Source organism: Hypanus sabinus, chromosome 21, assembly GCF_030144855.1.
Source record: "Hypanus sabinus isolate sHypSab1 chromosome 21, sHypSab1.hap1, whole genome shotgun sequence".
In the NCBI taxonomy this organism is placed as follows: domain Eukaryota; kingdom Metazoa; phylum Chordata; class Chondrichthyes; order Myliobatiformes; family Dasyatidae; genus Hypanus; species Hypanus sabinus.
This window is the reverse complement of record NC_082726.1, coordinates 7380940-7396316: the sequence shown is the minus strand read 5'-3', so window position 1 is coordinate 7396316 and position 15377 is coordinate 7380940. Positions and strand designations below refer to the sequence as shown.

General features: G+C 42.9%; 2 protein-coding genes across 3 annotated transcripts in view; one reads left to right on the top strand and one right to left on the bottom strand.

Annotated features, from left to right (window-relative positions):
• Nucleotides 1–4240: 4240 nt before the first annotated feature.
• Nucleotides 4241–15336, bottom strand: senp8 (SUMO peptidase family member, NEDD8 specific). Its single transcript, XM_059945900.1, has 2 exons — nucleotides 15199–15336; nucleotides 4241–5007 (listed from the first exon to the last, which is right to left on the bottom strand). The coding sequence occupies exon 2, from the start codon at nucleotides 4998–5000 to the stop codon at nucleotides 4365–4367; it is 636 nt and encodes a 211-aa protein (XP_059801883.1). The 5' UTR covers nucleotides 5001–5007; nucleotides 15199–15336; the 3' UTR covers nucleotides 4241–4364.
• myo9aa (myosin IXAa) overlaps nucleotides 14983–15377 on the top strand; it is a 339254-nt gene continuing 338859 nt past the window's right edge. Inside the window, exon 1 of one of the 2 annotated variants that reach the window (XM_059945895.1) lies at nucleotides 14983–15168. The gene's annotated coding sequence lies outside the window, so the exon portion shown is untranslated. Of the gene's footprint in view, nucleotides 15169–15216; nucleotides 15343–15377 lie in introns of those variants that run through there. The other variant, XM_059945894.1, reaches the window with a different exon arrangement.

The window sequence follows — 15377 nt, the reverse complement described above, 5'->3', positions numbered from 1 at the left end:
AGGTTGTCAGGTTCTTGATTAATCAAGGTTATGGAGAGAAGGCAGGAGAATGGGATTAAGAGAGATAATAAATCACCCATGATTGAACAGCAGAGCAGACTCAATTGGCTGAAAGGCCTAATTCTGCACCATGTCTAATGGTCCTAATAACTTCAAGCAAGGAGGGGAGAAAATTGGAAAAGAGTGGGAAGGACGTGATTTCAATGAAGAGGGATTGACTAGATGTTGTCTGGAATGGAATTTTTTGGTAATGAGGTGAGACTGGGTTTGTGTTCCTTGGAGCAGTGGAGGGTGAGGGAGGAACTAGGTACAGGTTTATAAATTATGAGGGGTATCAATAGGGTACATGCAGGAAACATTTCCCAGAGTGTGATATCTACAAATAGGGATATCTACAACTTGTTATATTTTACACATTGTTTGTTTGTCAGTCTTTGTTATTGTATAGTTTTTCATAAATGCTTTTGTATTTCATTTTCCTGCAGACATCTGCAAGAAAATTAATCTCAAGATAGTAGAAATATAGTTTGATAATAAGTTCATTTTGATTTTGACTAGAGGGCACAAGGTAAGTTGAGTAGAACTTTTTCAATCACGGTTGGAATCTTTCTGTGTAGTCATGAAGGCAGAGATTCTGATCTCAATTTAAAGAAGTATTAGAAACAGACTTAGCTGTCCAGGCCAATGGAGCAAGTGCTAGTAAATGGGATTGGAAGAGATCCCAATTATGATCAGTATGAAATTGATGGGCAGAAGAATCTGCTTTTTTGCTTTCAAACTCTAGCACTCTGAGACATGGGTCCAAAGCATAACTGTAGGAATTCAAATGAGTGTCAGAACATGAGTGCAACTCAGAGACTGTAAATGTAACAATGTAGAACACTAGGCATACTGTCCAATAACAGGAAAACTGGTTTTAAATGTACTTTGTGAATGTGTCAACTCCAACACCATGCCCCTACTCCAATGCAGCACAATGTTAAAATGGAAAAATGATCATTAACCAATCTTGCAATGACTGAAAAATATAAAAGAACTGACAGTGAGAGCAAAAATAAGCTTAAAAACATTAATGACACCAAGATTGGTATTGTAAAACCCTGTGCATGTTGGATGACTGGGGCATGGAAAATGGAAAAAGAATGATTCAGAAGCAGGGGTTGAGTCTAAAAACCAAAGGTATCGTAAAGCAAGTGCTTTGTCAATTCAGTTTAGATTATTGCATTAAGTAATACAAAGTTGTCAGATGCAAAAGAAACTGTCAGATTAACTTCAATTGTGTGTAATTGAGCTACAGATGAATGCAGGGTGGGGAAGTCCCCTAACAAGCCGTTAAATAACTCCAATACCAGAGATTCTGCAGATACTGGAATCCAGAACAACAGACACAAAGCTCAGTGGGTCAGGCAGTATCTATACAGAATAACAGTCAACATTTCAGACTGAGACCCTTCATCAGGAATGGAGGAAATGGGTTGAAGTAAGAAGCTGGGAGGTGATGGGCAGAAAAGGTAAAGGACCAAAGAAGAAATCTGATCGGAGAGGTGAGTGGATCTTGGGAGGAGCAGCATCTGGGGAGGTGATAAGCAAGTGAGGAGAAAAGAAAGGGTAAGAGGGGAGGCTACCCAGATGGAATATGCGGTGTTGCTCCTTCAACCTGAGAGTGGCCTCATCATGGCAGAAGTGCAAACATGGACTGACATGTTGGAATGAGAATGGGGTTGGAATTAAATTGGTTGGCCCCCAGAATATCCCCACTGTTGCAGACAGAGCGAAGGTGCTCAACAAAACGGTACCCCAATGTATGACTGGTCTCACTGATGTAGAGGAAGCTGCACTTTATCCACCTTCCCCCCAACTTTCTTACTCTGCCTTCTTCCCTCTTCTTTTCCAGTCCTGGTGAAGGGTCTCCCTCTGAAATGTCGTCTGTTTATTTCCTTCCATAGATGCTGCGTGACTTGTTGAATTCCTCCAGCATTTTGAATTTGTGTTAAAGAGCAGGATAAGTGTTTCACACATACAGCAATGACATGTTGCTGTCAATGCAGTTACTATTTTCTAAAAATGCTGCAGTTTTTGGTAACGTGGTTTTGCACAAGATCAGAGTACATCACATAGCAGTTATGTGACCACACTGCAACATTACCTCAATTCGACAAGACAACCAGTGGAAAGGTTATTTTGTTAAGGACAGGGGTGGAGGGGCTGTGTGGGAACTCAATTCTCTTACATTCTTAAATACAAGAGTTTCTGCAGATACTGGAAATCCAGAGCAACAGACACAAAATGCTGCAGGAACTCAGCAGGTCAGACAGCATCTATGGAAATAAACAGTTCACATTCCCATAATTTTCTCCCATTTCCCTCTTCTTCAATTCCCCACTCTGGTCTTGTATTTCTGCTCACCTGCCCATCACCTCTCCCTGTTGCCCCTGCTCTTTCCTTTTCTCCTATAGTTCACTCTCTTCTCCTATCAGATTCCTTTTTCTCCAGCACTTTACTTTCTTCATCTAGGAACATAGGAGCAGAATTAGGCCATTTGGCCCATCACATCTTCTTCGTCAATTCATCATGGCTGATCCAACCTTTCTCTCAGCCCCAATCCTCTGCCTTCTTGTATCCCTTCATGCTCTGACCGATCAACAACCTATCAATCTCTGCCTTAAATATACGTAAAGACTTGGCCTCCACAGCAGCCTATGGCAAAGAATTCCACTGATTTACCACTCTCTGGCTGAAGAAATTCCTCCTCATCTTTGTTCTAAAAGGACACCCCTCTATCCTGAGGTTGTGTGCTCTGGTCTTAAGACTCTCCCACCACAGGAAACATCCTCTCCACATCCACTCTACCAAGTATTAAGGCCTTTCGCCATTCGATAGGTTTCAATGACGTTATTCCTCATTCTTTTGAATTCTAGTGAATACAGACCCAGAGCCATCAAATTCTCTTCAATCCTGATAAACCATTCAATTCTGTAATCATTTCCGTGAACCTCCTTTGAATCCTCTCCATTTTCAGCACATTCTTTCTAAGGGCCCAAACCTGCTCACAACACGTGAAGTGAGGCCTCACCATAGACTCAACCTACAAATCACCATAGACTCAACCTACAAATTAACCTTTAGGGAATCCTGTACAAGGGCTCCCAAGTCCCTTTGAGCCTGAGTTTATTTGTATTTTCTCTCCATTTGGAAAATAGTCAGTCCTTGAATCTCTTCAACCAGAGTGCATGACCACACAGTTCCTGTCACTGTATTCCACCTGCCATTTCTTTGCCCGTCCTCCTAATCTGCCTAAGTCCTTCAGTTGCCTCTCTACTTCCTCAAAACTACCTGCCCCTCCAACTACCTTCATATTGTCTGCAAACTTTGCAACAAAGCCTTCAATTCTATCATCCAAATCATTGACATAAACGTGAACAGACCCCTGTGGAACATCACTAGTCACTGGCAGCCAACCAGAAAAGGCTTCCTTTATTTCCATTCTTTGCCTCCTGCCAATCAGACACTACTTTATCCATGCTAGAATATATCCTGTTATACCACGGTCTCATAGCTTGTAAATCAGGCTCATGTGCGGCACGTTGTCAAAGACCTTCTGAAAATCCAAGTACACAACATTAAGTGATTCTCCTCAATCTCTTCGGCAACCTCTTTCAGAACTCTGGGATGTACACCATCTGGTCCTGGTGACTTTTCTACCATCAGACTGTTCAGTTTCCCAAGAACCTTCTGCCTAGCTATGGTAACCTCACAACAGTTCACGCCACTGACACCATGAACTTCCACTGTACTGCTAGTCTCTTCTACAGTAAAGTCTGATGCAAAATATTTATTCAGTTTGTCCGCCATTTTGCTGTCTTCCATTACCACCTCTCCAGCATCGTTTTCCAGCAATCCGAAATCCACTCTCGCCTCGCTTTTACTCTTTATGTATGTGAAGAAACTTTTGGTATCCTTTTATGTATCTGAAGAAACCTATCCCCTCCCCTAACTTCTTACTTCAACTCCCCTTCCCCACCCACCTGGCTTCACCTATCACCTTCTAGCTTGTCCTCTTTCCCCTCCCCCCACCTTCTTATTCTGGCTTCTTTCCCCTTCCTTTCCCGTCCTAATGAAGGGTCTCAGCCCAAAATATTGACTGTTTATTAATTTTCATTGATATTGCCTGATCTGCTGAGTTCCTCCAGCAGTTTATGTATCCCGCATTGTAGCAAAGGACAACTTTACAATACACAAATCCATCTAGCCTTTTATTGTGACTATAAATAAACATTCCCCAACTCGGCAAAGGTAATTCTTCTGTCAACAAAAATATAGCTGACTCATCCACTAAAGAAGGCAAATATTTGTGCAAGAACTAATTATTCCTTTGCCATCTGCTCAATCAGCTTTTTCCAGATGGTTCTCTTTTGTGTGATGTAAGGTGGGGTGACAATCATCTGCAGTGACCTTTGGTCCCTCCTGAGATATTGCTCACAGAGAGCTTCTGTGTTACATATTACATACATCCCACAATCATAACTATTCTTCTGTACTGGTGCCAACTCTTCAAAGAAAGGCACTTTGGATTGGGTTCCCAGGAAGTACTGCAATTTCCTGGCAATCTGACGGGCGTGACTTTCGTTCATACTGCTACAGGAATCATAGTGACTGAAGCAGTTCCTCTCCCTACTGTAGAAAAGCAGGCTCCAGTGAGAACCCCCAGCTGCCTGCACAGAATTGTCGTTGACTGCCAAGAAGACTAAGCTCTTCTGGTCCAGGGCTAGAGGTTCCAGAAAGATGGCTAGCTCCTCCTGACTGGCTGTGCACTTGATAAACTGGGTAACCTCAGGGCTGATGAAGCACACATTCCCCTCTAGTTCCTTGTACTGTTCAGTGGCAAAGTACTCAAAAGCAAACCCAATGATATGGTCATTCAGCCAGTTTGGTGGGTTGAGGAGGAGGAGATCTGAATGGCGTATTAAGCTGTCATGGTAGCTCAGGATAACCGAATTCATGCTGTCCCTGCAAAGCAAAAATGCACATTATAATCTTAACCTTATTGAGTTCTAGACTGCGGATATCATTTTGTATCAAAGATGGTTGATAGATTACACAAGATAACATAATTAAATGCAAGCACAATCATCTTTGATCAGAGAACATAGAACAGTACAGCATAGGAACAGCCCACAATCTTGTGCCAAACCAATTTAATTAGTAATCAAATGGCTAACTAAACTAATCTCATCTGCCTACACAATGACCATATCTCTCCATTTTCCTCACATTCATGTGCCCATCCTAAACGTCTCCTAAGTCCCTAATGTCTCTGCCCCTATCACCACCCCAGGCAGTGCGTTCCAGGCACCCACTGCTCTCTGTGTTAATAAAAAAAACTTACCCCTCATGTCTTCTTTGAACTTACCCTCCTCACTTTAAATGCACACCCTCTGAATTGTTGTTCCTCTTATAATAAAGCAAATGGGTCAGCAATTTTGTAGTATACAAATAGCAATATGACGAAGAATAAAAAGAACAGTGTAGGATGGAATACTTGCATGTGAAGAGTATCATGAGTTGTGCCTTAAGAGTCAGTACTCTTATCTCTGAATCAGAAGGTTCCAGGTTAAAGTTCTACTGAAAAGTTTTAAGCTATGTCTTGGTATAATACTGAGGGAGGTCTGTTTTTGGAAGAAACGATAATGTAGACCTTCACATGCTCCAAAGTGCAGGACTATGAGCTGAGTATCTCACTGAAGCTTGCATTCCTTGACTCACAGCTGCCTATTCCCTGAAGAACCGTAAAAGACATAGTGATACTATTTCAGTGAAGAGTGGGTAAGTTATCCTGAATGTCTAGGTCATTATTTCTAATTGTCACATTAGTATTCTTCACTGAGGCACGTGAAGGCAGTGTGCAGTCCAACAGCCAGTGATTGTCTTGGACAATTTTCTTGTGATGGCAAGACCCTGTCATTTGACTTGTATACAAGTCAAATCACCGGATTATTGACAAGACTGATGGCAGGGGAGCTGTGCGGCCTTGGCCTCATGCTACGGTGTTGCCTATTGCAGCCATCCAGAAGGGATGATGCTGGTCTCTCCCATCAGTTCTGCCCTCAATGGAGAATAAGACGGATTGTGTTCAACTGCACCATCAATCTACAAGACATGGCACTCAAGGACTTGGGCTATATTATAGTTTTATTAGTGTGATTGCATTTGTGTGACTGCTATCTTAAATGTGTGAAATGTGTCTTGTGCTGTGAATGATTGTTGAGATGGTGTTTTGCAGCTTGGCCCTGGAGGAATGCTGCTTCGTTTGGCTGTATTCATGTATAAGTGAAAGACAAAGTTGAACTTGAACCTGGGTTGATTCTTTCATGAATTCACTGTTCTAAATCTGTAAGAATCATGGCTCCTGTTAACTTCAAGTTGTGTCACTTTCCTTGTGTTGCATTTTATTTCATATTCTATCTAGCCAGCAATTCCTTCTCAAACATCTTTCAGATATCTCGCTGGCTTAACTCCTGCCAAGGCTGAAAAGACTCAAATATTCACAGGCCTTCGATCTGTGACCATCTTCCTGTCTTTTCAATGTATCATCAACAGTGCTTAAACATCATCACTAGGTCTGCATGTCAGAATTTTTTTGTAATGTGATCAAACAGCTTCTGATTTGGCGATAATGTCCTTTGACGTGGATTCTGCTGTTCAGAGTAAATTACTTATATCTCAACATTTCAAACAGACTCAGAATTTCATTTTTTTTCTCTTGAAGTGAATGACCACAAATTTTTCATATTGCACTCCAACTGCCATGGTGTTGTCTACTCGCTGAGGTCTTTTGAACCTTCTCTGTAGTCTCATATTCATGACTCACATTCTAACTTAATCTCCTGGCATCAAGTAAATTTGAAATGTTATATTTTGTCCTCTTGGCCAAATACATGGAATAATTGGGGCCCTCATCAATTCCTGTGGTACCCCACCAACATGCCAAACCCAGGCAAACACGTTTTTTCCGACTCTGTTTTCTATGTGGTAACTAACTCGGAAAAATTATATTATCCACAATTCTAAAAAGAGACTGCAGATGCTGGAATCTGGAGGGCAGCATCTGAATGAACAACTGACGTTTCAGGTCAGGACCCTTCATCAAGACCACATGAAATTGAAGATGGTCTTGACCTGAAATGTCAGTTTTCCATTTCCCTCCAGAGATGCTGTTTGCCCCCCTCCCGAGTTTCCGCAGAACTTGGTATTACCCACAATTCCATGTTCATGTTCAGCAATGTTTCTTTATAATCAAATTCTTGAAAATACAAAGATTGCTCATCAGAAACAGATCCTTTGACTTTTTGTGAGTCAGCCCTCTCTCTTTCGGAATCACATTTTCCCATAGCATGTAAGTGCCATTATAGAGAAAGCACGGCACTGTCTCTAATTTCTTGGAAGTTTGCAAAGATTCAGTATGTCATCTAAAACTGTGACAAACCACTAGGCGGTAGAGAGTAAATTGACTATCACAGCTTGGTATGGAAACACCAACGCCCTTGTACAAAATGCCTACAAAAAGCAGTGAATACAGCCCTCTCCACACTGAACACGTCTACATGGAGCATTGTCGCAGGAAAGCAGCATCCATAACCAAGGACCTCCACCATCCATGTCATGCCCTCTTCTTGCTGCTGCCATCAGGTACAGGAGCCTCAGGACAGGTTCAGAAACAGTAATTACCCCTCAACCATCAGACTCCTGACCCAGAAGGGACAACTTTACTCACCCCATCACTGAACTGTTCCCACAACCTATATGGACTCCCTTTCAAGAACCCTACACCTCATGTTCTTGATATTTATTGCTTATATATTACTATTTTGTTGTTTCTTTCTTTTTGTATTTGCACAATTTGTTGTCTTCTGCACATTTGTCCATCTTGTGTACAGTTTTTCCTTGATTGATGAAGTCCTGATGAAGGGGCTCGGCCCAAAATGTCGACTGTACAGTCAGCCCTCCTTATCCGCGGGGGATTGGTTCCAGGACCCCCTGCGGATACCAAGCAATGCGGATGCTCAAGTCCCTTATTCAACCTGTCTCAATGAGGTGGTCTTTAGGACCCAGCAGAACCCCGGACCTTATTTAACCTGTATCAGCGCGGTGGACATTAGGACCTGGTGCAGCTCTGAATCTGCAGTGTTTCTGTTCACTAAAATAATCACGATCACGATTGAAAATAAAGTGGATGTAGTAAAGTGATTGGAAAGAGGTGAAATGCCATCCGTCATTGGAAAAGCATTAGACTACAGTCGGTCAACGATCGGAACAATCTTAATGGAGCATGTGAAAGGCCCTGCCCTGATGAAAACTACAATTATTACAAAGCAACACAGTGGTTTAATTATTGAAATACATATGTTTCTAAGTGTTTTATATGCATAAAAAGGTAACTATATATACTATATAGTAAGACAAATGTTTTACTAACTGAGGCTACATAATACCGGATGTACCTGTCCTGTCTTCAAATCCGACTTAAAGACGGACTCAGGAACGGAACTCGTTCATAACCCGGGGACTGCCTGTACTTTTAAATCATCTCTAGATTACTTATAATACCTAATACAATGTAAATGCTATGTAAGTAGTTGTTATACTGTATTGTTTAGGGAAAAATGGCAAGAAAAATAGTCTGTATGTGGCGACCCATTTCCTGGCACATCCGAACCGGCTCACAATTAGATAGCCTACGGGGGTTTGCGAGCACAGAGCTTTGGAGCCTCTGCGCCACGGGGGGCAGGTTGAGGGAGGCTTAAAAGTGAGGCTGAGGATTTGGAATAAAGTTTTTTTCCTTCGACTGCAGTTACCGACTCCGTGTCATAATTTTAGCGCTGCGTGTAGCACACCGCTATATGTACATGCTGAAACGACGAGTGCTGGAGAGAGAACTTCCGGGTTTTCCTGATCCGCGGATGTGGAACCCGCGCATAAGGAGGGCTGACTGTATTCTTTTCCTTTGATGCTGTTTGGCCTGCTGAGTTTCTCCAGCATGTGTTTTCATTGATTCTAATGTGTTTCTTTGTACTTAACTTGAATGTCCATAAGGAAATGAATCTCAGGGCTGGATATGGTGTCATATACTTTATGTACTTTGATAATAAATTTAAATTGAACTTTAAACTTTGGTCTTCACAGGCAGTGTATTCCAGATTTCAAAGAAAATTTGTAAAAAAAAATTCTTCCTCAAATCCCCATGAAATCTCCTACTCCTTGCCTCAAATCTACTCTTTCTAGTTGCAGAAATATATTCCTTCTGGTTCAGGGAGAAGTTTCTCCCCATTTACATTATTGTTGTCCTTTATTATTTTGGATATCCTAATTGGATCACTCCTCAACTTTCATTCCAAGTGAAACAAAACTATTTCAGTTGAAATGCTCCACCTAAAGCAACATCCTGGGCCCTCTACTAGATCCAGAAAGAACTCCAACAGATTTGTAAACATGATTTCTCTTTTATCAATCAATATCAATTCTGCTAAATCATATTACGTATTCCTTTCTAAATGCACTGATGATGCATTCTCACAGTAGTCCCACTTGGACTTGCCAGGCTAACAAGTTGATGATTTATATTCATTTATATTTATTATTATTATTGTTATGAGCAGAAAGACAACATCTGCCGGAAGTAAATTCCTTGTATGTGCACAGGTACTTGGCGATTAAAGTCTGATTCTGATTCTGATTCCCTGTTTTTGTCCCTTCCTTCTTACACAACACACACAAAAGTGCTGGAGGAACTCAGCAGGTCAGACAGCGTCAATGGAGAGGAATAAATGGACGACACTTCGGACAGAAAAAGAGGGGGATGAAGTCAGAATAAGAAGGTGGGGGAGGTGGAGTACATTGGCAAATTAAAATTATGTAATTTATTGTTACATTTTTTTACCTGGGGATGATTCCAACTGTCAACCTCTATCTATGCCATCAGGTTTCTCCTTACCTCTGATGCTTTATGGAGAAACCTTCATTGCTGCTTCTCCAATAACTCTGTTTTAAAAGCCTCCTGAAGATAGACACCATGTATCTATTTAATTCTTATGCAAATTTCCCTATTCTCCATAATAAAATGTGACTATTATTCCCTCTTCAATGACAACGGACTCCTGTTAATTGGACTATAGGTTAGTCGGGGCTGCCACTGATTTGGGACGCTCTTAAAGAACAAAAACCAATGGAGAAAATGGCTGGGATTCCCTTTGTTTATTTGGGACACTATGTCACTTATCTGGGACAGGGGACTGTTGCTGAACAGTTTCTAACTAGTGTCAATTGCATGCACTTGTGTGGCTGTTAGACATTACACCGTGCTTGTGTTTTAAAAGCAGTGACTTCTGTCACTGATACTTGGCAAGAAATAAGCAGAAAGACATTTCAGACCTGTTTTGCTCACTGTGGTTTCAAGCATTCAGAACAAGGACTGAGGATGAAACAATTTCAGTTCTTCAATGAGTTAGGGAGTACAAAGAATTTTCTACAATCACATGGAATATTATGATGAAAATGAAGATTTGGAAATGCAAATGTCGAATACATTTATGAAGGCAATCCATTATCCATCCAGGGACAGTCAGCACCTTTGGTGATGGAGTTTGTTGTGTCCATTCTGGGGCAACGCACTCACCTTTGGTCCCCCACCAGACACTCAGCTCTCACCTCAGCTGCTTGCATGCGACAGCAGCCACACCCTGGTATACCACTTCGAAAGGCCGGCTAAACCAGCAAGGGTAGCTGGCAGACCTCTTACCCTGCTGAAATAGGGACATGCCTGTCCTGGCATGTTAAGTCAGCTCGGGCAGACTGGGTGGATGAGAACAACAGTGAAATTCATTGACCAGGAAGATGATTCTGCAGTGCTTTGTGGAAAACAATGGGCACGACAAGGTACAGTAGTACTGGTTATCCACTGCAACCAAATAAGTCCCCAGTTTGTGACAACTATTTGTACCACTGGGCTGAGTTCTGGCAAGATGGTGCCAGAGACCAACGGTGATATCTTGCAACAGCTTACAGAATGTAACTCCTAGATATTCTTCTGAATTGTGATCGACTGTAGCCTGTAATTTCCCTTTTAAGAATGTATTTTTTGGCTGACTGAACAATCTGGTGCTTCTGTGAGGGCAGGGTTCCATGGACCCCTGGTTGGGAACCGCTATCCTATGGGATTTAGTGTGGAGAGCAGTTGCGAATGTCGCTGGGGATGGCTGCGTCAATTCTTAATAGCAAAACATGAAATCGTGGCCGGCTCCATTACTTCCTGCTTGTTAAGTTGTCGAGCGAGATTAGAATTGATCTTGAGGAAAGTGGAAAACGAATGAATGTTCTGTGCCACCTCTCGCTGCTCCTGGCAGAAGGTGCAGAAGTCTTGGGTTCCACGCTGCAAGATTCAATCGCCTTGAGGATGTGGACTCGATTTTGGCTGCAGTTTGATATTTAATGTTCTCAGCACTAAACGTGCTTCACTATTTGCATCATTTGATCAAGACGCTTTAGCGCAGAAATGGATCTGCAATCATTGACACTGCGCTGAATTGACTCAGCGGCTGTGGCTGCATCCATCGGTTCCTGGACTGGCTTCAGTCATCTCGTTTTGTTGTGGCTATGGACAAATGTTTGGGGTTTCTGCGCTTTAATGCTTAATGTTTTGTACTCTGATTTGTTTGCAAGATTTATTCCTTTCTCCTCGTATGTTCTTTGTTGTGTGGGTTTGGTTCCATGGCGTTCTTTGTTTTGTAGCTGCCTACAAGGAGACGAACCTAAAGGTTGTATACTGTATACACCAGACCCCACTTAATGCTGAGGATGTGTTCCTCATTGGTGGAGCACTATGTAAACCAGCGCTATGCGGGGTCATTATAACATTATGTAAATGGACATGTGTGCCTGATAAAAATACATCATACCAGAGATATACATTATGTATACACGGTAATTTATGGAGTCACAAACACACATACCTGTCCATCAGTGGAGCTGCAACACGTCGCTGCAGCAGTGGAGGGAAATGGGTGGTGGTTACTTCCTAGAGAGGGACCAGGCTGCGGGTCCTTCTCTAGCTTTGGCTTCTTCTTCAAGTAGGTGTCAAGATTTGACTGCCTTTTCTTAAGTTTCCTCTCATGAAGCAGTTGTTGGTAGCAGAACACCTCCCTTTGCTTTATTACTTCACTTCCTATCAAGGGCATTATCAATAAATGGGTCCATGATTTGTGTGATCATGGTGATACTAGTGCTGAGGAATTTTGTGATGAGGTTTAATGTTGGTGTTTTCTCCATTCGTGTCCTCAGATTCATTCAAGATGCTTTGCACTGCCACTTTGCAAAGCTCTTCACTCTTAAGCCTCTCACTACCCGCACTGGAAGTTGCAGGGCATTTTCCAGATATCATGGGTGAAAAAAATGGAATAAATCGGTGAGGGAGCAAGAACATTTACAGACACAGGAGAAGCAGAATGTGAACTAATGCAGTACGTGGTTACTGTGAGTGGCTCAGGTCATTGGCTGATTGAACGTTTACTGTCATGGCAGCCTCTGTTGAGAAGTTAGGTGTTCCTTAGAATGAACTTTTTCCACATTAAAAAAATTTCAATTAAAAAACTGAATAGCTTTTCCACTTTAAAAACTCTCCTGTACAGGTCTGTCATTGGTGGATATGATGGACAACCATTTGCACTAGGTGTCTATGCTGATTTTGTTCATTTGCAGTCAATTAAAAGAACATGGCAGATGAATTCCTTCGTTGATAACTATTAGGAATTAAGACACAGTTTTATAGTACTGTAGTAGTATCACTAGTGTTCTAATTTGTTCAAAGTTCAACCTAAATTTATTATCAAAGTACATACAACCCTGAGATTTGTTTTCTTATGGGCATACTCAGTAAATCCCAAGCACCACAATGAAAACCCAAAAGTCTGTCCACAAGGACAAATAACTAACATGCAAAAGAAAACACTGTGCAAATATGAAGAAAAACATAATAATAAATAAGTAATAAATATCAAGAACATGAGAGGAATAGTCATTGAATGTGAGTCCATAGGTTGTTGGAACAGTTCAGTTTGTTACTCAGTTTATCTTTTTAAACTATTTCCATGCAACTTTGGCTAACTGGGGCCGCCATTTAATTGGGCCTGGTCCTGATTAACCAGAATCCAATGTATATAGGCTTAATTGAAAATTTTATCAGGATCTGCTTTCACCATGAGAATGTCATTTCTCCCAGAGAGTCATGGAGCGATCCCACATGTCAACCAGTAAAAGCATCTGTATCTACTGACCCATTTCATTTTCCCTCAACACACACAAAATGCTGGGGAAACTCAGCAGGCCAAGCAGCATTGACGGAAAAGGGTACGCCGTCGCCATTTCAGGCTGACACCCTTCATCAGGACTGGAAAAATAAGATGAGGAGTCAGTACAAGAAGGTGGTGGGGGAGGGGAGGAAGAAATACAAGGTGACAGGTAAAACCAGGAGAGGGGGAGGGATGGAGTAAAGAGCTGGTAAGCTGATAGGTGATAGAGATAAAGGGCTGGAGAAGGGGCAATCTGTTAGGAGAGTACAGAGGGCCATGGAAGAAAGCAAAGGGGAGGAGCACCAGAAGGAGGTGATAGGCAGGTAAGGAGATAAGGCGAGAGAAGGAAATGGGAATGGGAATGGTGAAGGGGAGGCATTTACTCAAAGTTCAAGAAATTAATGTTCATGACATTTGGTTGGAGGCTACCAGATGGAACATAAGGTGCTGTTCCTCCAACCTGAGTGTGGCCTCATCATGACAGTAGAGGAGGCCATGGACTGACATGTCGGAATGGGAAGTAGAATTAAAATGGGTGGCCACTGGGAGATCTCATTTTTTCTGGTGGAGAGAACGTAGGTGCTTGGTGAAGCAGTCTCCCAATCTACATCGGATGTCAACGGTATACAGGATGCAACACCAGGAGCGCTGGATACTGTAGATGACCCCAACCAACTCACATGTGAAGTATCACCTCATCTGGAAGGACTGTTTGGAGCACTGAATGGTAGTGAAGGAGGAGCTGCGAGTACCTCCCTTTGGTGCTCCTCCCTCTTCCCTTTCTTCCACAGCTTTCTATCCTCTACTATCAGATTCCCTTTCTCCAGCCCTTTATCTCTTTCACCAATTGACTTCCCAGTTCTTTATTTCACACCTCCCCTCTCACCGTTTCATTAGTCACCGACTACTGGTATTTCTTCCTCCCCTCTTCCCACCTTCTTACTGACCTCATTTTTTCCCCAGTCCTACTGAAGGATCTCAGCATGAAATATCGACTGTTTACTCTTTTCTATAGGTGCCTGCTGGACTGCTGAGTTCCTCCAGTATTTTGGGTGTATTGCTTGGATTTCCACATCTGCAGATCCCTCAGTCCATTCCCATAGACTCGCCTCCCCTCATAGGCTCATCGAAACACTTTGTTGCACACTACCAACCCCAGAAACACTAAGCATTCTGGAAATCTGGCAACGTACACAAAATCCTGGAGGAACTTAGTCCTGATGAGGGGTCTCACCCGAAATGTCGACTGCTTATTCATTTTCAAAGATACTGTTTGACCTGCTGAGTTACTCCAGCATTTTGTGTGCGTTAACCTATCAACCAGAGGTCTATGAACACCAATTCAATTTCCCTTAACCTTCCATTGTTTAGGACTATAATCGCAGTGACTCTGATGGTGCAAGTCTCCACAGACCGCTTCCAGCGAAAACCGCGCCTTCTATGACGTCACCGGCCAGGCCAGTGACGTCATATAACACAACGCCTCTGTCCGTAATTCATCGTTCTACCGAAGGCTCCACCCATAAATTGAGTGACGTCCGCACCAACAGCAATGTGACTGACAGCAGACAAGCCCCACCTCCTGCTGTAAATGCGTCACCTTCAACGGGTAACTGACACCAGACTTTCTGCTGGATCGACGGTTCGGACACCGCCGCTGGGAAACAGTTTCCGCCCATCGAGGTGATTGACACCCTACTTCGCCGCTAAGCTCCGCCCCGCAGGCCACGCCTGTCGAGTTTCATTGACGCTCCCACCGTCAGCTTCCGCCCTCCCCACCCCAGCGGCCCAAATTTCCCGTCAAAGGAAACCAGTGATGGCGCTGGCCAAAGTTAGTGAGCTGCTTAATTCGCACAATTACCTAATTGCTGAGACCGATCCTGTCCTCCGGGCGCCACTAAGGCGGAGATCGCGGCTCCATGTCGTCGCGAGTGAACCGAAGCTGTGCCGCCAATCACTTCACGACCGTGACCGTCGACCGTTGCCTTGGCGTCGCCAGGTGGCGGTACGTCACCGGTTTGCGGAGTTGGGGAGGAGCGG